Genomic DNA, 25653 nt, shown 5'->3' with positions numbered 1-25653 from the left:
CCATGATTACCTCCACTAGCTGGGGCATGGCTCCCATGTTTCCATTAAACTTACCCAATTAACTGTAAAAAATTATTATAATGTTGTCTAACATCCATAATAGAGAAATAAATGCACTTTGGGTGTTAGTAGATATGACATCCTGTTGTCCAGAAAATCAGCATGTCTGGCATCACCAAGGTGATGAATGTATCTGATTATCAAAGTTTTACTAGTCTGAGTAGCCTCTTCTAGAAAACTTATTATTACAATACAAAGACGTAAGATCACTATATTTTAATGTAAAGAAAATATTTTAAGGAAAATCTTGTAAGCATCTGTAAAATTTCTGTAATTAGGTACTGGAAAATAAATGGGCCAGTGAACTGAAACAACTAATGACAATTCAGAAACAGGAATACCAAGAGTGGGTAATAAAACTACATCAAGACATGAAAAATCCTAACAACAGTACAGTCAGGTAGCTTATTTATGAATTTGTTTATTGATCTATGATTAACATTGTTATCATGACATACTGTACCTGCCTAATCATTCAGAGAGGAGGCATGAGTTTGCAGATGATGGTATCTGGAATGAGAAACAAACTGCTGGAGGGATACAGCAGTGTGGGCATTATCTCTGTGTGTGGGGGTGGGGGAGGAGAAGAAACTTAAGGACTAAAGTCTTGTCATAATACAGAGTTTTGAATCAAAACTTCGACAACTCTTTTCCTCCAACAGATAATGTTCAAACCACTGAGTTCTTCCAGAAGATTATTTGTTGTTCCTCATTAATTATTAGTTTCTGGGCAATACTTTGATGCTTGCATAACTTTGCCAAAAGTAGTTTTTCTTGAATTTGGCATTTGGTTCGGTTGTCTTTATTTTGCTGTGCTTCTTAACTGTGTTCTCTGTCTCTTTCTTATCACCAAATTAACCAATTTTCAGATGATTGAGATCAACATCTGTAATTTAGTTTTTGAATCCTAAAAGATAATATGAGTGGTATAGTACAGCTTGTGAGATAGACTGTAAGCATAGAAAACTGTATTGGTTTCTAAGAACCTGATGATTGTTTTCAGTAGAACCATACATTGAAAGTGGAGGCAAAAGACAAAATATTGAAAATTGACTTTAGCTTCTGGGTGTTTATTTTACTGTAGTTGTATAATTACATTTGCAAAAAAAAAGCTTGCGGACCCTTTACAATTACCTGGCTTTCTGCATTAATTACTCATAAAATGTGATCTGATCTTTATCTAAGCTTCAGTAACAAACACAATCTATCTAAACTAACAACACACAAACAATTGTACTTTTCATGTCTTTATTAGAATCATTGTTTAATCATTCACAGTCCAGGCTGGAAAAAGTATGTGAACTCTTGTATTTAATAACTGGTAAAACCTCTTTTAGCAGCATTAACTTCCACCAAATATTTCCTGTAGCTCCTGATCAGACTTGCAGAATGGCGAGGAGGAATTTTAGATCATTTCTCCATACAAAGTTGTTTCAGTTTGTCAATATTTCAGGGATACCTTGCATGAACAGCCCTCTTTAAGTCATGCCACAACACATCAATTGGGTTAAGGTCTGGACTCCAACTTAGCCATTCCAAAACATGAATTTTCTTCTTCTTAAACCATTCTGTTGTTGATCTACTCTTGTGTTTTGGATCATTGTCTTGTTGCATCGTCCAACTTCTATTAAGCATCAGATGACAGACCGCTACCCTGACATTCTCCTGTAAAATGTCTTGATTCAATGTTGAATTCATTGTTCCCTCAACAATTGCAATCTGTCCTGGCCTAAGGCAGCAAAGCAGTCCTTAACTATGCTGCTGCTTCCACCATGCTTCACAATTGAGATGAGGGTTTGGTGTTGTTATGCAGTGCCTTTTTGCCTCCAAACAGCAATGTGCATTTCTGCCAAAAAGTCCAACCTTTGTCTCATCTGTCCAAAGAACATTGTCCCAGAAGCTTTGTGGAACGTCCAGGTGACCTTTTGCAAACTTGAGATGCGCAGCAGTGTTTTTTGTTGAGAGCAGTGGTTTCCTCCATGGTGACCTTCCATGAACACCATTCTTATTATAGTGGTCACATGAACAGAAACTTTAGCAAGTTCTAGAGATTTCTGCAGGTCTTTTGCTGTTACCCTTGGGTAACCTCCTTTACCTCCTTCAGAATTGCATGTTGTGCTCTTGGTGTGATCTTTGCAGGATGCCCACTCTCAGGGAGAGTAGCAATAGTACTGAATATCCTCCATTTGTGGACAATTTCTCTTACTTTGGACTGATGAACACTCAGGCCTTTAGAAATGCTTTTGTAGCCTTTTTCAGCTTCATACATCTCTACAATTCTTCTAAATTCCTTTGAAAGTTGTTTTGATTGAGGCATGGTATACATAAACAGATCTTTCTTGAAAAGAGTAGTCTCTGTCTACTGAAGGGTCTCGGCCCGAAACGTCGACAGTGCTTCTCCCTATAGATGCTGCCTGGCCTGCTGTGTTCCACCAGCATTTTGTGTGTGTTGTTGTCTCTGTCTGTAACCTTTTTTATAGGTCAGAGCACCTCTACAACCCACACCTTCAATGTCATCACACTGATTGGAACATCTCATTTCATTGACTCCAAATAGCTTTTGTAACAGGCATTACCCCCAGAGGTTCACATACTTTTTTGAATAGTAATTACTTAGTAATTGTTTAAATGGTGTACTCAGTATTAACAAAAAGAAGTACAAATGTCTGTGTGTTATTAGTTTAGGCAGATTGCGTTTGTTTATTATTGTGACTTGGATGAAGATCAGGCCATATTTTAAGAGTAATTAATGCAGAAAATCAGGTAACTGCAAAGGGTTCACAAACTTTTTTTTCCAATTGTACATTACACTCAGTGGCCAGTTTATAAGGTACAGGAGTGGAACCCGTTGTGGTCCTCTGCTGCCGTAGTCTATCCACTTCAACGTTCGACATGTGTGTTCAGAGATGCTCTTCTGCTCTGCTCACCACCATTATGATGCATGATTATTTGAGCTACTGTCGCCTTCCTATCAGTGTGAACCAGTCTGGTCATTCTCCTCCAACCTCTCTCATTAACAAGGCATTTACACCCATGTAACTGCCGCTCACTGTTTTTTTTGTTTTGTGTGTGTGTGTGTGTGTGTGTGTGTGTGTAAATCTCAGGGGATCAGCAGTGTCTGTGACACTCAAGCCACCCCGTCTGGCACCAACAATCGTTCCACAATTAAAGTCACTTAGATCACATTTCTTCCCCATTCTGATGTTTGATCTGATAACTGAACCTCTTGACCATGTCTGCATGCTTTAATGCATTGAGTTGCTGCCAAAAATAATTGGCTGATTAGATATTTGCATTAACGAGCAAATGTATAGATGTACCTAATAAAGTGGCCACTGAGTGTATTCTGATATCTTGGCGGTTTCTGAATAATTTAAAAAAATAGATTATTTTCCATTTTCAATCTAAAATTTAAGTAGTCAATAACTTATTTGTAAGTAGGGGTATATAATTTAAAAAATTGCTTTGCACTAAAGCAAGTTTGATCCAGTGTGCGCTTTTCAAAAACAAAATCTTTTCCTGCTTTTTGAAGTGAGGAAATCAAAGTAAAGCAAAGTCAATCTACGGTAACAAATGAACGAATGTTTGAAGAGCGATCACTGTTGGAAGAAAGTTTTACTATACATTTAGGTAGGAAATTATTTTACAATATATGTTGTCCGTTCTTCAGCATAGTTTGGAATTTGTAATGTTTATCTATTTAGCCTGGTGCTTAAATTACCTGTACTTTCTTGTACAATTTACAGGAGCCCAGTTGAAAACCATGCACAACTTGCGCCTAGTGAGAGCTGATGTCCTTGACTTTTGTAAGCACAAGCGCAATCAGCAAAGTGGTGTTAAACTTCAGAGATTACAGACAGCACTGTCACTATATTCCACTTCCCTCTGTGGGCTTGTCTTGCTTGTTGATAACCGCATCAATTCCTACAGTGGTATCAAGCGAGGTATTTCAAAACATTTTTTTAATTCAATATCTCTTATTGCAGAAATTGGCAAAAATATTTTATATGTTTTCACAAAAGGCTGGAAGTGCTTGTCAAGTCAGGCAGCATCAATAGAGACAGAATGATACGATACTAAAATACAGCCTAGGATGTGCTGGGACACGTCATCAGTGATATAACCTAGGGTCGTCAGGTGTTTTGGGCCTTTTAACATCAGATATCCTTGCCTAAAGGCGGCAGGATAGCAGCAGCAGCTGTGGACGGAGGAGGCGGAGGTGGGAGAAACACAGCGGGAACAGTGTCTCTCCCAAAGGTGGGTTGGGCAAGATTTTAAGGACGAAAATGTGTTTCCTGTTATTTTTTCTCGGGAGCCTGTCTTCGCCTGCGATGTCCACTCGCAGCCCTTCGTCACCGCGCCCACTTTGAGCCGAGGCCCAGGCCCTGTTGCTCCACCCCTCGTTTCCCTGCCACAGCTGCTGGCTGCCGCAACACCCGGCCCGGAGCACGGTGTAACGAAACGCCCCAGGTCCGGTTGACCCAGCTAGTAGCACCTGGTAAGGGTCCCTTGCTCGGGGTTATGAGCAATGGCCAATGGCGGACTCAGCAGGAGACTGGTGGGGAAGGCAGAAGAGCTATGACCTTGGAAGACAATAGTTGCTTTTCAAGCAGATGATCTAACAAGAAGAGAGGTGGTGATCTCCTTAAACTCACCCGGCAGAAGACCACTGCTGTAACCTGCCAAGTACATTATTTCCCAATATGTCAATCTCAATAAAGGATCAAAACAACGACGTTAATGAGAAGTGTTGGGACAGAGCAGTGTGGAGGGAAATCGTCTGCCAACTGGAAATTCCAGATGCGACCTAACGATAAAACCCTTGCCTAGGCGACCCAACCAGAATTGATCAGGCCCCAGTTTGTGTCCCAGCAGTATTGGTCCACAGGTCACATCTCTTGATCCATAGCCATCTGGAGGCTGGTTCAGTAGCCTCTGTGATGGTCCTGATGGCTCTTTTCTTTGCAGTTCCCGTAATGCCAACAAGAGAGTAAGTTCTGCAGAGCGAGCAGCAAGAAAAACCTCTACACTCCATCTCTGCTGGCTCACATTGTGTGCTCTATCCCTGTCTCTTACACTGCTCTACTATTTCCTAGTAGTAGTTTCTAACTCTTGAACACCTCATGAATCCAGTTTTCCCAATGCACTGTCAGTTCTACTATGACTGCCTGTTTGGAAGTTTCTGACAGAGTGACCATTTCAGGCCTCAGTAATGATGATGTGATGAAGTCAGAGAATGTCAATTGCTTGCCAAGATCAATTTTCAGTTAAAATGTTGTATAAAAAGTTTTAAGAAGCAGAGTGAAGAGAAGAAGAGGAGAAATCAAATGTAAGCTCTGTAACAGGATAGAAGCCTTTGAGAGATTAAATGATAAAGGTGATGATAATGTAAGGCGAATGCTAATAGAATGCGTTTACTAGGAATGCCAGTAATGGTAGAGAATAAATAACTGAAAGGTGAAGACAATTAATCAAGTAGGGACGGAATGAAATTGTGAGCTCAAGTCATGGAATGGACCCTTAATTGACAGAGACATAGGAAACTAATGTCATCAGAACAGATGCAATGCAAATAGAAGACTGAAAGAGTAGCACATATAAAATGCTGGAGGAATTCAACAGGTCAGGCAGCATCTATTGAAAGAAATAAACAGTTGATGTTTTGGGGCTGAGAACCTTCATCAGGCCTCAGAAGACTGAAAGAAAGGAATTGTGTCTGTATAGGAAGTAGAGTGAAAGGAGGAATGTAATCAAAAGTAAAGGGTTGATTAATTCCCAGTAAGCCTTTTCTAATGCATACTTCACCTATGAGATAGAGGAGAATACATGAAATATTTCTTTTCCACATAAGAGAACAATAATCTATGCTGGGAAATATTTCTAGCTGGTGATATAAACATAATGTTTTGATTCCAAAGAAGGTTATAACGAGGAGATTCATCCTTTAAGTCCGTATTATTTTTAGCAGAAAACACAGTAGGCAACTGTAAGACCTGATGTATGAGTTTTCCTTGATTTTTGAGTGTTGTTTACTACATTGGTCTTTAAAGCTATAGGGCCAGGAACAAGTGGGAAAAACAAGCCTGTCTCTTGGGGGGTTGGGGGTGGGAATCAAATAAAATACCCCACTAAATCTGTATAAATATTTACATGCTTATCTGTGCAGTATTTTCAGTGTTGGATCTTTGTTCTGTCGCTGATTACGTAATACAAAATCCATGAATTTTTTCTATTTTCTGATCAGCACCTCTCCAATTACATAAAGTTATTGTACTGAGACCAGTTATGATTAAACCATATTACATTTTCCACAGTAATCCAGTTAGCTATCTCCTCTATTTAAACACCAAGAATAATTACTTTAATTATGATAAATCACTAATTAGTTAATTTACTCAACACAAAGTAGTGTTATTCCATGATCTTCAATCAAGTTTTGGTAACCTCACCTTTGATTGAGGGTGGTTTCTTAATGTACAAAGTAATTTCTGATAAGGTGTTTTACTTGTCTAGGTAATTCTTACAGCTTTAAGGAACATTTTTGTTGCTCTTTATGGGCATTTAATTATTTTTTCTCTCTCTTTGCTGTCCACAAGTACCATCAATAATACCGATAAAAAGCACAGTCTGTCTAATTCCAACCATTTCATTAACAATTTTGTCTCCCAGAAGAACAGGCAAAATGTTGAGTAAAAGAAAGAATGTCACAGTTAACATGAGTTTCATAGTTAGGCAATAGATCATGGAACCATATGGAACCAGCAATACTTCTTATTAAATCCACATTATTGAGCACTGGATACCCTTTGATACGTCATCACAATTATTATTGTGAAGGACTCATTATATAGACAGAATAGTTATACTCACTTTTGCAAGTATTTGATATTTATAGCTGGGTACTTCCAACAAGAAAGGCTAGGAAGTGTACAGGACTGAATATTCTTCCTAGACTGGGGCACATAATCCAGTTGTGGCACACTTATTGATACCCCAGCTGGGATAAAATATTATGGTATAGGCCAGTAAGTGAACCTAATCTGTGATCCAAATTTGCCTGTAACTGACAGATTTTTCACTGTACAGAGTAATATGGCGTCCTTTGCTTTTTATTGACTTTGCTTTTTTACCACAGTAAAAAAAACCTTAATAATAATACTGTCTTATAATGTACATCAGGAAGAGCAATGCTACACAATTCCAATATTTGGTTTATTCATGCTGATCTTGGAAAATTAAGTTATTTGTCAGTGCTATTAATTGTTGTTTCTTTTATATATTTGCCAGATTTTGCAACAGTTTGCCAGGAGTGCACAGATTTTCATTTCCCTAGAGTGGAACAGCAGCTTCAGATTGTCCAACAGGTTGTACTTTATGCAAGTGCTCAACGTAACAAGAAAATAAGGGAAAGAGCTGGTAAGTTAGAAAGTATACAGTTGAACTGGAAACTGATTGTGATTTTGTTTTGTCTGACCAAGTTTACAATGAACAAAGTTGCTTCAAATCACATTTATGGTCTGAATGTTTATATGCTATAACTCCTATGAGGAAGCCAGCTTTAAATCTTGAGTATTAATCAAAAAGAATTATCTGTTATTATTGCTAACATTTTATGTTTTTTGCCTTGTGACGAAAATCACTCTTCTGAGTACAGCTGGTGTTCTGTGACATCTCAGAGTTGCTTGTCCCTAACCAAAAGTTCATCACTAATTTCATAATTTGGATTTTTCACAGCAATTTCCATTTTATACACGTGGGAGCTGACCTGTGGATTTATATCAATTACTTATTTTGTTTTGAGTATAAATGTCTTATTTTGGACCAAATTAGTGATGAGAATGATGTAATTATCAACACTTGTGTAAAAACATAGGGAATCTAACCATAGCTTCAGAAAATATCTATTTGTAGTTAACTCAGAAGTCAAGTTGGTACCTTGATTTCCTTTTCTTGATTGAAATGATAGCAGCCTCCTGCCACTAATCAGTGGAAATCAGAGAACTGATAAGTATTTCAACAACTTTGAAGCCGTTCTGATTTCAAGAAACCCAGAAAATGTTACATTTTGTTGAATGGGGTGCACTCAAATGAGACTTTTAATATGTATAAACCATATCTGCCCTTTGGCTTGAGAAATTAATTTTGTGTGTGAAGTGTACACTGATACTTATTTCATTGTTCCTGATTTTTACTAATTTTACTCTAATAGAGTAAAGTTTGTGCATGATGCTTTTAACATAATCTTATGCATATGGCCCAATTTTTGTTTCACTCTTTGAAATGCGAAAGTGTTAGTTAAGAATTAGAACTTTTTAACCTGGATTTTATGGACTGCTATGAAATCTCAGTTGTATTTGGCTGGTCATCCTGCTTGGTGACTTCACTGTTGCTATGAATGGCAGAGATTCTCATTGGCTGATACCTGATAGAAACTGTCAATGAGAAAGGAAATGTTTGCACCACGGGATCTTTGAGGGTTAAGATTCTGAGTGCCATTGCTTCATTGCTGACACACAAAATCAAGGCTAATAAGTCACAATTGTACATTTCCACTCATAGACCTTGTGCAGTGATTATCTTAAAACACTGGTTGATCTATTAAGTATCAAAAAAATTGAAAGCAACTCATTCCAGTAGTTTCTAAAATAATTCATGCCAGAATCTATTTTTTGCACAAGAGCTACCAAATGGAAATGGAGGGAGTGAAGATAAGTCAAAGATCGGAGAAAGAAATCCATCAAATATTTTACCAGGTAAGTGGAACTGCAAACTACTTTGAAATTTAATATTTGGAACTCTGATTTTCAATCCCCCGATAGGATTAAACCAGGTTCTGGGAGATTTATAGTCATGGGAAAGTCATTATTTTGGCCTGTATATGGCATTCTTGTCATCAGTAATTTTCAACTCCTAGTTTTCAGAATAGATGTGACACTGTGTTTCTAATGGGCATTGTGTTGACAATTTCCATATCTGTTGCATCCTGGAATTGCTCTATTTAATAGAACTTTAGGTAAAGAACATTTAAATTCCAATAAAACTTTAATTGTAAGACTTTTGGCAGTGTGGAGGATCAGAGATATCTTGGGGTCCGTGTCCATAGGACACTCAAAGCTGCTACACAGGTTGGCAGTGTTGTAAGGAGGAGTATGGTGTGTTGGTATTCATCAACCATGGGATTGAATTCAAGAGCCATGAGATAATGTTACATCCATATAAGATCTTGGTCAGACCCCACTTGAAGTATTTTGTTCAGTTCTGGTCGCCCCACTACAGGAAGGACGTGGATACTATAGAAAGAGTGCAGAGGAGATTTACAGGGATGTTGCCTGGATTGGAGAGCACGCCTTATGAGAATAGGTTGAATGAAGTTGGCCTTTCCTCCTTGAACCGACAGAGGATGAGAGGTAACCTGATAGAGGTGTATAAGATTTTGAGAGATATTGATCATGTGGATAGTCAGAGGCTTTTTCCCAAGGCTGAAATGGCTGACATGAGGGAACATAATTTTAAGGTGCTTAGAAGTAGGTACAGAATGAATGTCCAGAGTCAGTTTGTCACACAGAGTGGTGGTTGCGTGGAATGGGCTGCCAGCAACGGTGGTGGAGGCGGATACTGTAAGGTCTTTTAAGAGACTCTTAGATAGGTACATGGAGCTTAGAAAAATAGAGGACTATGTGGTAGGGTAATTCTAGGCAGTTTCTTGTGTAGGTAACATTATGGCAGAAGGGTCTATAATGTGCTGTAGATTTCTATGTTTTATGTGGTTTCCTGTTCATCAACCTTAGTGTTTGGAAGTATTGATCATCTATTGAGCATTTCTTCAGAATAAAAGTGATATCAATTGTAGGAATCAATGCAAAATTAATGTTATATAATTCGTTTTGAGGTTTTTTTAATTGTAAAAACAATATACAATGAGAATCAATAATATTTGGTAGGGTCCTGGAAAGCTTTGACTTTGATCTTTCCATGAAAATGCTCCTGATGTTGTGAGGCCAGATAATGCAGTATATCAGGAATGGTCAGCCGAGCAGCCATTGGTATTTATCATGGTGCATGTGATTAAGTATCTTTGCAGTCTCTCACTCAAACAATATTATAATTTTAGGAGGAGACTGTGCTTGGACCAGTATTGCCATGTGGTCTTGTGCTTATGTCTTTACTGAATCCTTCCATATTCCTACCATGACAATATCAAAGATTGCAATCTCCCCTTATGCTGGTGTTGAGTATTAGTTTGCCTGTCCTTTTAAGGTGTGGACAAAGATTTTTTTTCACGGGTAGAATAGAAGACTGCCTTCACCTCATCTGAAGTTTCCAAAATGACCAGTAATGACAATATAAGGTTAGGTATACACTAGAGTAAGCCATAGCATCATAAGGTGTTTACTAAGTGTGCCGAAAGAGTCACTGAGACATCATTTTTATAGGGAAGATCACTTCATAAAGACAGCAATCTTTTTCCAGTTTGCCCTTCCTGAAGAAGATATACCTAACACCTTGTCCTTTAAACTGGCCACCTCCTCATTCTGAGCAATGATTTTAATATCAGTGTCCAAATTCTTAAGCTGGAGAGTGTTCAAAACTTTGACTTTTGGTATATTCCACGAGGATCTTGATATTCCAGGTCTAGAACTTCATGTTCTCGAGTAGAATTTGTGTGCGCATAGTTTCTACCCCACACAAGGTTCACTGAGTAAGGTCTTAATCGAGTAGAAAGAGTCTCCAAGACAACTAGAAACCAAGATTTTTTCTGTGGGTGTTAATGTTTATGTGTGGCACGTGAACACTTGCTATTGTGCGTGTGTTGGAGCAGGAGACCTTGCACAGTGCATCCCTCATCGCTACACATTCCCATCAACCAGCCCAATGTACTTGTCTCTAAACTCTACTTGGCTCTTGAAAATTGAGGAAAAGTGTATTTGAGGATCAATTGTTTAGACCTATTACAAAACTCATGCTGTCTGGCAGTAGTGATCCCTCCCTTCCAATGTATTTCAGAGACCGGGATACCTACAAGTGGCACAACCTTTATCTTCTCTGCAGAATCCTCCAACTTTTTTGGAAGTATAAGCAAACCAACAAACATGTCCTATCCCAGACCCACATCCCCAACTTTGAGGCCTTAGTTGCAGGTTCTGTTTATAAACCTGATGTCAGATTCCCCAAACATGTACTTTTCTCTGAGCTCCATCATGGAAGTAATACCCAGATGGAGGAGAAGATGGAAAGATGCATTCAAAGCCTCCCTGTTAACACCTGGAATTCCCCAGCCTATGACTGCTCAGAAGGTGAAGGTGCATTTGGGATGGTATTAAAAAGCAAAAGTTCATGTACTGAGAGCACAGAAGCAGTTGTATTAGTGGCAACAAAATAACCCTCCACTCCTCCATCATTCTTGGACTCATCCTGCCCTGTCTGTGGAAGAATTGTGGTCTTTTGGAGTTTTTGGAGTGGAAAAGGCCAAGGAAGTTCTGACTAAGATAGACAAAATTCTGAAGTGCATAGATGAGGTAGACTTTTCAAAACTATCTGCTAAGCAAAGGGGTCTATAACTAGAACACATACAGTAGGTGATAAGAAATTTAGAGGAGATTTGGAAATAATTTTTTTCAGCTGAATCTGGTGTACACTATCCAAAAGGCTGGAGGAGGCAGGAATTCTCACAACATTCCAGGAAGTATTTAGACGAGCACTTTAAATGACATGGGTTAGAAATCTTCTGTCTGAGTGCTGGAAAATGGAATTATGTAGTTAATTTCTTGATGGTTTACATGTTTCATGGTGCATGGTTCTATGACAGATTAGCCATGATAGCTTTTTTAAATATTCAGTTGTTCATGACACTGGAAATGCTCCACAGCCAATCCAAAACCAAAGCTTAACATAATCAGTAAATCTACAAAGTTTTTTATGATATGGAGTTGCATTGACTGCATATTAATTCACCATGACAACCAAGATGAATGCTATCCATTAATTAAGAAATGTGAGTGATTCTTTATTGATAATCTATATTTGCTTAATACATGATATACATCTCTTAATAATAATGAATAATGTTTTCCACACCTTCAGTGGTTATTTTTCTTAAATGATTTAACAATGTTGGTGTGTTTTAAGTGATATTAAACAGTCAAAACTTAACATTTACTTTCTACAGGAGAATTTTACACCACGAGGCATTCTAATCTTTCCGAAGTTCATGTCGTTTTTCACCTGTGCGTGGATGATAATGTAAGATCTAGCAATATTACAGCCCGTGATCCAGCAATTATGGGCCTACGGAATATTCTGAAAGTCTGTTGCACCCATGACATTACAACAATCACAATCCCTCTATTACTAGTGCATGACATGTCCGAGGTAAGTAGAAAATTGTTAAGGCAAACAACATCAGTCTGTATTCAAGTGATTAATAATATCAGCTGAAGGCATAAGAAACATTAAAAAAATAAAGACAGAACATTCTGGAAATAAGCAGCAGATGAGATATTTTGTGATTTGACAGAAATAGTTAATGTTCCAGCTAGATGACATTTCATGAGAACTCAAAAAACTAGAGGTAAGTACAGTTTTAAATTTGCAGTGAAAATAGGCAGAGAACAGAAGGGAATGTCTGTGCTAGTGTAAAGTTATTAGCTGTGGTATTCTATATTAAATGGATTGAAGGCAGTGAATATTAATAGCTATGTCAAGAAGGGGTGCAGATAGGAGGAAGTAAATTAAATCTGATATTACCGTTAGAGGGGATTAAAAAGGATGGAAATGTGAAATACAAGGCTATAATGACCAATTTTAAAAAATCAGAAACTGTAACTATCCTGTAATCATTCATAATTTTTTTCCTCTTCATGATTTGTTAAATTAATAGATTTGACAAACAATTGCTTTAGACATTTACTTCTAAATCTGCTTGGAGTACAGAATTGGAATCAGCTTTATTATCTTATATTACTGTCTTATATGACATCTTATAGTGTCTTATTAGTTTTTTTGCAGCAACAGTATAGGGTAAAGACATAAATACTCTGTTAATAATAAATAGTGCAAAAGAAAAGAACACTGAGATAGTGTTTATGGACCAGTCAGAAATCTGAAGATGGAGGGGAAGTAGCTGTACCCGATTCATTGAGCCTCAGTCTCCAGGCTCCTGTACCTTCCCTTGACAGTAGAAACAAGAAGAGTAGACAGTGAAGGTACTTAATGATGGTGTTGCCTTCTTGAGGCACTATTGGACTCTACAAATTAAGACTGATCAGATCCTTCTGCTATTTTGTTCTTTTCCTATAGTCTGTGAAACTTTCACGAAGTTTTTCATTTATCCTAGTTCTAAATGTCTTTCTCTGGTTTCCCTTCTACTTCTCCACAAGCTGTGTTGGGAATTTTCTTGTCCAAATGGTCCATCTCCTTCTCCAGCGATCCTGTTCCCACTGAATATATATTTGTGGTCTCCAAGAAAGAAATATTGACATATCAATTCTCTCCTGAGTTATTATTTCTGCTGCTTTAAATATCTCCATAATAATTCTTAAAGAAGTGACCCTTAATCCCTTCATCCTGTAAATTATTACTTATCTTCAATTTCCTTACAAAATTTTTTACCGACCTCAAATTTCCTGGAGAAATTCAAACATTCAGGCTTCATTTCTTGCTGAATAACAAAATCCCACGGTCATGATTTTAGTATCTTCATCTTTGTTTTCAAATCCCTCCATCGTTATGTCTTCTCCCTACCTTGTATTGTTGTATGATTTTTTGTTATTATTCTACTCTAGTCTCTATCTGATTTTAATTGCTCCCTCATTGTTTGCAGTGCATTCTTCAACTAAGGCTTGCTGAACTACTCAGCCTTTCCACCTTTTTCTTTTTTCAAGTCTCTTCTTAAAACTTCTTTGACCAAAGTACTGATGTGCCTTTGTGTTGTATTTCATTTCATAACATTCCTATGCAGATGTTTATTCCATTAATAGTACTTTACAATTGGTGCAGACTGCACTGTTCATAACAGTCAGTGCTGCTCGTTTTGTTTCGAGGAGACACGCTTAATAAAATAGAACAGGTCTTTCTTTTAATTGCTTTAATTTCTTTTGATTGCTTTAATTGAAAGGTGGAAAAATTACAGAAATTACTTTCAACTTTTTGTATCTTTTTCATAAATGCTATAGTTTCTAAACTGTTAAAATAGATTGGATGAAAAGCTAAAGTCCAAAAACAATATTGCGCAATGCTGAAAATGTTCTTTAATCCTTTTATTATTTACAAAAGATTGCACACAATTTCCTGCTTTTGCATTGCCTCCTTTCCAAGCATATTTCTGAGATCATCTGTGAAATTCCTAAATCTTGCTAAATTGGTATGGTGAATGTCTAATGTTGAGCTGAACTACTTCATTATTAAATAGTTTAGTATAATTTCTTGCTTACAGATAGGAAAATGTAACCCAATGTCTCAACATTATTAAAGTTACTATTAATTAGATGTATTTAAATGTTCATTACAAAAAAAGCACTTCTTGTAATCTGCCTTAATAAAATACTGTTTTATTATCCATGTTCTCTCACAATGTCACCAAGTCTAGCTTCATACCTTCTCTCCTGTGTAAATTAAAAGTTAGCGCCTGTGCTACAGTGCGCTTACTCCATACTTAATGAAATTTTCTTGCTCTGAACTGATGATGAGGCCAAGCACAAAGCTGAGGACAAAAAAAGATAAAATCAGTGAAAATATTTTCTCTTACTAACTGACACACATTGTTTAAAGGCACCGACAAGAGTGGTAGTTTGGTAAATGATTGCAGGCATTGAGATTACTATGAAATAAATTTCCCCATTTTGGATGGAAAGATAGAGATGTTGGAAGGAAATAGAAAACACCAATTTAATCTGATTTTGTAGAATTGTAAGTGTCTGCTGTTGAAAATGGTTTAAGCTGCATTCTGGTACATTTCATAAATCAGTCAAACTTTACTCACATTTTTCACCCTATAAATTATGTTAAATTGTTGTCAATCCCCTCATATTCTGTACATTAGTTATGTATTTCAGTTGGAGATTATATTTGTCATAGAATTTGTTATATCATTTTGAATTAAATTAAAATGCAACTCCAAAACTTATTTGGGGAGAAATGAAATTTAATTCTAACAAATCTAGCTTAAAACTATTTTTACAAAATTGCTGCAGCTAATGCACAGAATCAAAATTAAAGATAGCATCCTTCCAAAGCAAAGGCACCCAAATTGACAGACAAGCATATTTTCAGGCTTCTAGCTCATAATGAAAATTCACTTACACATCTTTATCTGATTGTGGATCATTTCCACAACTAACAGGGCTAAGAACAGTATAGTGCAAAATGCAAGTATGACTACTTGATGTATTCCTGGGAAAATGGGAAAACACAATATTATTCTGGTAGTTTGAACCATGGAGGATAAATGGCCAGATGCTATCTGGCACTTGAAATATATTGACATTTACAAGCACTATGCACAGAGCCAAATATCAGATAGTCACAGATACTGTGCAGACCTACCTGAAAAAAAACCTCAAATGCAAATAGAAAAGTAATCCTTAATGAAAATTTATTAATGAAACCTCTTTTTAATATTTCTGGTTACATGATAGTTTGTCCATAACGCTTCATATATTTGCAGGAGATGACGATACCTTGGTGTCTGAAAAGGGCAGAGCTTGTGTTTAAGTGTGTAAAAGGTTAGTAAGTTATTAAATTTGTCAATTAATTTTAGATACCTTCTGATTAACAATGCATTTATGTGCTTGGGAGAATCAGTGTTTAAAATGAGTGTGTATCATGGAGGTTGCATAATGTGAAGATTAAACTTACTGGTGTTTTTTTTCCCCTTTCCTACTGACTTCTGTTGAACACTCATGTGTTCAGTTCTCTGCTTTATCAAGCCAACTAAACACAGTGCACTATGTTTAGTTGTAATGAACAAGACAATTTAAAGGGGTGCCTATTTAAATCTTTTATTACAGAATCAAAGGCAAATTGTAGAATCAAGAATTAAGAATCAAGTACATTTATCATCAAAGAATGTATAAATTATACAACCTTGAGATTTTCTTACTCACAGGTAGCCACAAAGCAAGAAACTCAAAAGAATTAAGTTTAAAAAAAAGAATAAAAATAAAAGACCAGTACTTGATGCACAAGTGAAAGAGGGGAAAAAACAGATCATGTTACCAACTGAAGTGATCAACAGCATTTCCAATCAAAATTGTGCCCTCAGATCTGAACCTCAGAGTAGGCCCAAAGCCTTAGCAGGCATGGAGCACAGCAACTGGGGCAGTCTTCGTAGCTTCAGCGCCAGGGGAATGGCCATCGCAGAGAATGAGCAAAACGGCTCTTGTCCCAAATTCCGACACCCTGTCTTTTGAATCTGTCTGGCTGGCATTTAAATTGACCAAACAATGGAACAGCGAAAGGTTCCTGCGCCCTGGAGAGAGGAATGAAGATCATGAAGAGAGTGCAAAATTGGCTCTCGCATCTGATCTGGGCCAGCATTTAAATTGTCTAAACAGTGAATCATATCTTGCACTAGGACCCAGGCACTGCTGCTGTGAAAGGCTCCAGGGGATCAGCAGTGTTCCAGGCCAAGACCATGCCAGCTGACGACGCACTCCAGGCCCAGATTTTGCTGCCCAGCGAATTGCTCCAGGCCCAGATTTTGCTGCCCAGCGAATTGCTCCAGGCCCAGGTTTTGCTGCCCAGCGAATTGCTCCAGGCCCAGGTTTTGCAGCCCAGCGAATTGCTCCAGGCCCAGGTTTTGCTGCCCAGCGAATTGCTCCAGGCCCAGATTTTGCCGCCCAGTGACTCACTCCAGGCCCGGTTTGGAGAGCATACAAGTTGGCAGTGTTTAGAAAATGCATTCCAGCCAATCTTGGACAATACTGACTCTTTTCTCAGGAGATCAGTCCAATAAGTTGCTCCCTCATGCAGTCTGACACTGAGAAGCTATGCCTGCCAGCATGGATCCCTTTGGAAAGTCTTGAATTTCTTTTATTTCCACAAGAAGCTGCATTCCTACTTCTAATTTATACTAGAATATTTTCTAAGTTATGTTTCACTACCCTTAATTTGATCAGATGAACCTGATCACATTTTCACTCTTTTCATAAAAATTTCAATGTCAAGTTGTGTCTATTGTCCATATAAAGAACATTTCCTAATGTAATGCTCACGCTATCGGCTGATGTATGTCTAGGGGAAAATCCGCCCACCCACCAAACCATGTCTCTCATATGCATGGATGCTGTGAAATGCACACTGGTACCAACTCACACACACAATATCAGACCGCACACCATGTATGGTTACAAAATACACTTTATAAATCTTACTAGAACTAGGTAATTAATAGCAATACAATATATATGGAAAAGAAAGAAAGAAAAGGCACTAAAAATTATCAGAGTTCAGTCAATTTGTGCACAACCGTTGGAGCTCAACTATCCAAGTCTTTGGTCCACTATTCGATCTTCTCTGACCTCCTCGACCCGCTGCCTGAAACCAACCTTGGTGGTCGACCAGAGCGCATTCCGCACGTTCTCCTTCCTCGCGATCTCCCCCTTGACCTCCCCAAAAGGCCACGCAACACTAGCTTACAGACCCACAAGAAAGAATAACATCTATCCCAATTGGTTAACAAATGAATACAATTCTCATTATCAGTAATTATAACCCAAACAAGCTGCGAGAGAAAGCACTCTCTCGCCAGTTACCACAACAAAGAAGCATTCTTACTTTAAACATAACAAGAAGCCATTTTGATTAACATATGCATTAACATAAAGAAGAAACCCCTTACACTAACCATCTGTTTCTTGGAACAGTTATATTTTTACAGCCTTCATTTCAAATGCCTTAGTATTTTCACTCGCATCCATGGTGTTAGCTTCTTTTCTCAACATTCATGCCATTGGTCACTGACCCATTTATGACCACACAATTCTAGTTTATGTGCATGTTCTTACAATATATGTACAGTGTATGTTAAACATGTGACGGTGTATATTATCTTTATTTTAGGTTTTATGATGGAAATGGCATCTTGGGACGGAGGAACTTCTCGTACAGTTCAGTTCCTTGTACCACAGGTAGAGTACCAATTTTTTACTGTTTGAACATTCCATTCTTTTTAAAACCTGCAGAACTTAAGAACCAAAGTGAAGATACTGCAACAGCATTTCTGGAAATATAGAAAATATTATAACTTATTTAAATTCACATCTATGGAGAGAGTTTGATTTGAGAAACATTATGCAGTTCAACATCTCTTTCAGGTAGGTGTTTTGGCAGTGGGGTAGATAGCCATATATAGTACTCAAATTTCTTTTTACCTGCAGATCCACATACATGTAAGGTCAGCCACAGAGATGTGGGCTAGTTTTATCCCTATCACCCACGTTGAGAGCATGTGTAGGTTTATAGCCAGAGTCAGGATTCTTGTGTGTTTCATATTGTTTTGACAAGTCAAAATCTACATTGATGTTACCATACAGTGTTCAGTTATTGGAGTCATGGTAGTATCCGTGGTTTCTGCTGTCCTAGGAAGACCAAACAATTATTCCTCAAGAATGATGAAGACTTAATAAAAACATCTAGTATTAGCATTCTCCTGTCAATAAATATAAGAACTTCAGAATTTAATTTGAAAACTATATTATAAAAATGATGAGGTTAATTTTTTTCAGCTTACTGGCACTGTAGCTCTTTTGACAATAACCACATCTTCATCGCAAAATTACTATCAAGTCCATTTATTATCAAAGAATGTATCAATTATACAACTTGAGATTTGTTTGCTTACAGGTAGCCACAAAGCAAGAAACCCAAAAGAACCCAATTAAAGAAATGAAATAAATAAAAGACTAACACCCGATGCACAAGAGAGAGAGAAAAAAAGACACAAATCATGCAAACAATTAAAGCGAGTACGAGAAACCAAATTCAGATGACTCTGGCTGAAAAATGTGGATCCCGAGAATAGGTTCTTTCATGCCTTAGTTCTTTATTAAACTGGAAGAAATATGATTTTACCAAGTAAGCTTCTTAACTGAAGATCCAAGTCTAACCTCAGTGACTGGTTTGGTGTTCTGATACTCGAATTGGATAGTTACAAACTCCTCCCATGCTCATTGGGCTGGAAATGTCAGCATTCTTAGTTAGTCAAGTGAAATGCATTAACTACTTGCAAAAAAAAATCTGTAATACTTAGCCGTCAACAAGGTGGGTATGCCAGCAGAGCACATGATAGGGTAGCAAGACCCACCAGTCTATTTTGTAGAGGAGGACCTCTTAAAATGTGTAATAAGCAGAAATTGGGAGGAACCTAATCTCATTGGAGTCCAGACCAAAGCAGCGTTAAAAGCCTAAAGGTCAGCCAATGCAGAAAAAAGGACATAATAGGTATTTATCAAAGTGGTAGTGGCTCCCCATGCAGCTCCCCAAAATCTCTTTATCACCTCTACACCTTCTGGTGCCATAAAAATAACTTGAAATCTTGCCTTCTCAGACCTGGTCATTTGAATAAAGCATTCATGGTGAAAGCTCTATCCATTTGGATTTTAAATTGCACAAGAACTCTAGTATTCCATAGGTCTCTGATTTTCATGAAGCTCCTTTTTGATTGAATGGATAGCTGGGCCTGTAATATTAAACATTCAGTAAAAAATTTAAACCCTTAGTCATCCCCACTTGGCCACTCATAAGTATACAATTGCCTAAGTAATTTTGGACAAGTTTTGAGTAATGACGAATTCACTTGTATTTGGATTACATACTCATTCACTCATGTACGGGATGCATTTTTGAACAATTAATACCACAAAAACAAGTGTGGAGGTCTTCTGAACTAGTCTAGAATTACTTCCAGTTGCGCAGAATGTAAGTATATTGAGTAATATGTTTGGAAACTTATGTTGAAGAGGAAAGTGTGAAGATAATTCAAGCACTTCATTCATGAGCAATGTTTGGCTGCAGTGTGTATCATTAATAAAATTCATTGCAGTTACTTGTCCAGACTCTGAGACTCTCAAACCTCTGCCATCAAGGAGTATAAGGGTACCAGGTGCACTTTGATGGCTGTAGACTCCCCTCCAAAGGCTGCATAGCCTGACTTGTAAATTTTTCATTGTTCCTTTTCTGCTGTTGTATCTAAATTCTGGAATACTCTACCCAGCAGAACTGTAGGAATACCTTCACCAAAACAGGTTCAAGAAGGCAGCATGCCAATACTTGTTGGCAGTTTGGGTTGTCAATAAATAAACAGATTCTTAGGTACAGCACTGAGATCCCTTTATCAGAAATGCAAACTGTTGGCTAAGAAACAAAGTGAATGGTGATTCAAATGGATGTTGAGGTCCCATGGCAATACTTGAAAGACAGTGTGTACTTCTGGTGCCTTGATGATCAAAGATAAAATACCATAAGACGTAGAAGCATAATTAGGCCATTCAGCCCATTGAGTCTGCTCCACCATTCCATCATGGCTGATTCCAGACCCCACTCAACCCTATACACCTGCCTTCTCACCATTACCTTTGATGTCCTGACCAATTAGAAACTATCAATTTTCACTGTAAATATACCCACAGTCTTGGCCTCCACAGCTGCCTATGGCAGAGCATTCCACAGATTCACTACTCTCAGACTAAAAAAATTCCTCCTTAACTCTGTTCTAAAGGGTTGCCCCTCAATTTTGAGGTTGTGCCCTCTAGTTTTGGACACCCTCATCATAGGAAACATCCTCTCCACATCCACCTTATCTAGTCCTTTCAACATTTGGTAGGTTTCAATGAGATCCCCCTGCATTCTTCTAAATTCCAGTGAGTACAGGCCCAAAGCTGCCAAATGCTCCTCGTATGTTAACCCCTTCATTTTTTGTCATTCCTTTTTTCACAATTCTACCATTCACCTTTTCCTTTTTTGAATTTTAAACAACTTTCTCTAACTTAATCTACACCATTTTTACTCCATTTACATTTTTTCTTTCATCTAAAGAGCAGCACGTATATGATTTATTCATTGCTTCTAGATCACACAATTCTGAAGCCATGATCTGCATTCTTCAAATTGAGTCTTGGCTAAAAGCTAAGTCTGAAGATTATTATGGTAGCTTCTGAAATACTATCAGCAGTTTACATTTCCAATAGAGGAACGTCAGTGCTGTACCTAAGAATATATTTTTTATTTATTGACAACCCTAATTGCCATAATGTATTGGCATGCTGCCTTCTTGAACCTGTTTTGGTTAAGATTTCTGCTGGGTAGAGTATTCCAGAATTTAGATACAGCAGCAGAAAAGGAACAATGAGAAATTTATAAGTCAGGACTGTGTAGACCTTGGAGGGGAGCCTGCAACTGTTGAAGAGCAGCTGGTGGTCTTATCCTTCCTGATGGCAGACGTTTGGGAGGTGCTGTCTCAGTGGTCGGGCAACAAACTGCAATGATACACACTGCAGCCAAACATTGCTCATGCATGAAGTTGTTGAATTATCTTCACACTTACTTCTTCAACATATCATGCTATCTTGTTGAGGGCTCTGTCTTAATTTATTTCATTTGTAGCAAAGTATAAGGGTTTTAAAATGGTGCTCCAGGTCCTTGTTGTTAAATGTACTGAGACAGAAAAAGGTAATAAAAAAAAAATTCTAAAATAAGAGACCAGGTAATTTGCAGTAAATGCAAAATTATACCTATAGAAACAATTTTTCATTCTGGAAGACTGAGCTTAAATATTGACATAAGTTTATAAATGCTGGAATTATTCAGCTAGTCAGGCAACATCTGTGGAGGAAAAAAGAGTAAACATTTCAGGACCAGAATTATTTGGCGCTATTGAACATCTGTCCTTTGCATACTGAAGACTTATTCAGGAAATTGATGGTTGGGACAAACTTGAGCTGATTCTGGGTGATTTGGTAGGAGAGTAGCCCAGGAGTGGGAAGGAATATCAGTTATTGGAATCATATCAGGATCAGTAGATCTATGAAGTGACTGATCTGAGGGTCATTTGTAACTTAGTAGTTACCAGAACTGCAACCAGTGGTTGGTTGGAAGGATGAGTGCAGTGGTGATTGGTGGAGCATTATTCAATAGATCAGTCTGTGATAGGTTTGTAAGGATCAGGAGTATCAGAGCAGGACTGTAGGTTACTTCATGGAAAATGAGGGGAAGAAGGGTAATGGGAGGTGAAACCATAGTAGACTAAGTAAATACCTCCCTTGACGGGGTTGTATCTGAGATGTGAACCCAGTACTGGCCATGACATAATCTACTAAATCCTTAAATTGTGGTTTAGCATAACTAATGCAATTGACCCTTTTCAATGGAGATAGCTACTTCAGAGTTACCTTTCATCTTTGTAATCTATTTGCTGTTCAGTAATGTTATCAGTTCATGCCCATTGCCACTGTCTCGGGGTGTGTATTTTTATTGTACTGTGAAGAAAGATTATGTTAAGAAAGAAGTTAAGCTTTAGTAGAATCTGTAAGTTTAAATTCAGTGAAAAGACTCCTGATTTGTTACAAATTCCTGGAGAGGTAAAGGTTCACAGCACATAATTGGGAGCAAGGTCCATCTATAAGAATGATGTGATTCTGTGAACACCATGAAAATATCTAGTTAAGATAAAAGGGAATGAATACTTCGAGAAGATCACACACTCTCTAAGGCTATTGATTACTGCAGAAGTTAACTCCAAACGTTTTAGTTGAAATGTTTTTGGCTCTCCAGACGATGGGATATGTATTTATATTTAAAGTGCAACAGATTTATTTGGAAATTGCTTCTAACTTACCCACATATCAAACATTTTGAATAAATAATATTTCTGAGTTTAAATAAAGTCCTGGTTTGAAATCTTAAACACAAGAAATTCCATAGATGTTGTAAGTCCAAAGCAGCACACACAAAATGCTGGAGGAATTCAGCAGGTCAGGCAGCATCTATGGAAATGAACAGTCAACATTTCAGGCTGGGACTCTTCTTCATAAACATTGACTGCTTGTTCATTTCCACGGATGCTGCTTGACCTGCTGAGCTCCTCCATCATTTTGTGTGTATTGCTGGTGTAAAATTGGTTTGGTCATTAAAATCACTATGTAATTGATATTGATTTATAATAAACACAAAATTATATTGGTCCACAATGGTCCTATTATCAGTAGATGAAGTGATTCATAACAACATAAAATGTCAAATCCTTTGCGGCCAAATTGAATTGGTGATTAATTGAGTAACATGGTACTATCAATGGATAGATGCTACGTAAGGATGAATATTTGAACAATTCTGGAGTTAAGGGAGCCAGACTTGGGGAATTTCATTATTATGTCAAGGGGATATTTAGTCAGCTTAGGTCCCTGGCTCTGTTGAATCCTTGATCTCAACCACGCAGCCACTTCTGCTAAACACAGAACAACTAGAACTGAGTAGGGTTGCTGCAGCCAGTATACAACTACCAAGGCCTTTTCCCCACCTTCACCACACAACCTCAGTGTGCATAGCATTATGACCTAAAAAACAGTATGCTGTAAGTTAATGCACTTGGTTTGTAGCATAGATTCTAAAATTATATCTCTGTGCACTTTTTACCTCACTTATAATTTCCAATTGTTTAATCACAGATATGTCAAGCAGCTAATGTTCATTATAATTAGTGGAAAAAATACATTATAGCAGAAAATTGACCACTGAGCATAATTTATAGACCATTATTTGTATGATAATTTGTTTAAATATATTAACCTGTCTAAATAGCAGACAAATGAATGTCATTCCAATTAATATTTATACAGAATAATTTCACAATTTATGTTTTAGTGCTGTTTAAATCAGCACAATTGCTAACATCACTGGGAAAATATAACTAAGTAATCAATGCTTGGAACAGTGGAGTTCAGGGTAGAGCCATTATTGGTTGAACTGACACCCAGAGCTTTTCATGTGTATCAAATAAGGTAGCTGATGGTCAGAATTAGCCATGTTCATATCTTGGAGTAATACAAAAGAAAATCATTCAATTGTAGGTGAAGTTATTCTTTTAAAGAATGATCCAGCTAGTCTCATTGCACTCTGCATATCTAGGAAATATTTTCTCCAGTTATCTATGCTGTTCCCTTTCGAAAACTGCTACTGAACTTATCCTATCCTACTATCCTAAAACCAAAACACCCATGTAGAAAAGTTCTGTTTGTAATTGTGACAGGTTGTTCACCATAACTCCATGTCATCTACTGTTGACTCTTAAACTATCTAAATTTTCATATTCATGATTTTAAACATTTCTGTCAACTCTGTCAGTCTTTTCTGTTATGAGGAAAGAAAGCATAGATATTCCTGTCTGCACACAACTAATCCTTCCTTTGGGAATTATACTAGAATATCTCTTTTACACAATCTACTAAATGGTGGTGCTGGAAGTGGATAGAGCTGAATGAACGTTGTGTAATAGAGTCATCAGTTTCATTTTTTTATGGAAATTGAATAAAGGCAGAGGAGAGGAATACAGAAAACAATACTGAAGCAGTGAGATTCAGAACACTGCAATGCTGAAAATCTGAAATAAAAGAGAATGCTGAAAACGCTCACTGATATCATCTGTAGCGATTTAAAAAAAAAACATGCTATAAAAGCATAACTTTCAACCAAACTGGCTAGTTTGCTTCAAATGGATAAGCTAGTTATCTGAATTTGTCAAATTCATTGTTCCTGGATGGAAGATAAGGTGCCAGATGTCAAGATACATTTGATTTCATTGGAAAATTGTAGAGGTCAGAGTAGGAATGAAATACTGTGGCAAGTTAAGGTGATAGATGGTTGGGAGCTGTTGTATAAGTGGAAGTGTTCAGCAAAGTGGTCACCCACTCTGTGTTTGATTTTCCCAATATAGTAGAGACCACATCATCAGCACTGAATTCCATACACTAAGTTGAAGAAATGCAGCTGAATTGCTATTCCACATTCAATGGATCATTCTCTGTACTTACTGCCACCTTCAACAAGATGTCATTACCAGACACACCATCTCATCTCCCCTTTCAGCATCCTGAAGGGACAGTTCCCTTGATTACTCCCCAGTTTACGCTTCGATCTCTACCAATATTCACTCTTTCTCTTGTGGCAACTTTTCATGCAAATATAGTTGTTTTTTTATCCCTTTCCTATCAACACTCCAGGGTCCACATAGTCATTCCAGAGGTATTATGAATTAAGTGGAATACTGTCCACGTAAGTTATTCCCAATAGCAGAAGTAATCCAGAGATGATGATAACCTTTTGAAATTTTGGCTTTTTAATTTCTTCACTTGAACTTTAAGCATTGGATGATCTGGTGTCGCGAAGTGCTCTGGCAATATCGGAACCTAAGTGTAGAAGAAAGACAGACTCTGATGTAGAGACAATGACTAGAGTTTATTCATAATAATTCAAAAAGAACATCGGTGGTTCAGACGAGCAACGCCCACAAGAAGAGGTCACAAAACTAGGATCCCGTGATTAGTGCTAATCAGGCATCTGCTTAAATAATACAAATACATGGAATCCCCAAGCCTATCAATTTAA

At 37.5% G+C, this 25653-nt stretch overlaps 1 protein-coding gene across 3 annotated transcripts in view; it reads left to right on the top strand.

The window, feature by feature from the left end:
• The window catches only part of ferry3 (FERRY endosomal RAB5 effector complex subunit 3), a 60270-nt gene that overhangs the window by 27234 nt on the left and 7383 nt on the right, over nt 1-25653 (top strand). For all 3 annotated transcript variants that reach the window (XM_073066338.1, XM_073066339.1, XM_073066340.1), the window contains 8 exons: nt 339-460; nt 3593-3690; nt 3807-4004; nt 7348-7476; nt 8739-8813; nt 12227-12429; nt 15722-15779; nt 18118-18185. In XM_073066338.1, the coding sequence (XP_072922439.1) occupies nt 339-460; nt 3593-3690; nt 3807-4004; nt 7348-7476; nt 8739-8813; nt 12227-12429; nt 15722-15779; nt 18118-18185 (951 nt within the window). The remainder of the gene's footprint in view (nt 1-338; nt 461-3592; nt 3691-3806; nt 4005-7347; nt 7477-8738; nt 8814-12226; nt 12430-15721; nt 15780-18117; nt 18186-25653) is intronic.

Source organism: Hemitrygon akajei, chromosome 14, assembly GCF_048418815.1.
Source record: "Hemitrygon akajei chromosome 14, sHemAka1.3, whole genome shotgun sequence".
In the NCBI taxonomy this organism is placed as follows: Eukaryota; Metazoa; Chordata; class Chondrichthyes; order Myliobatiformes; family Dasyatidae; genus Hemitrygon; species Hemitrygon akajei.
This window is presented reverse-complemented; position numbering and strand designations above follow the sequence as displayed.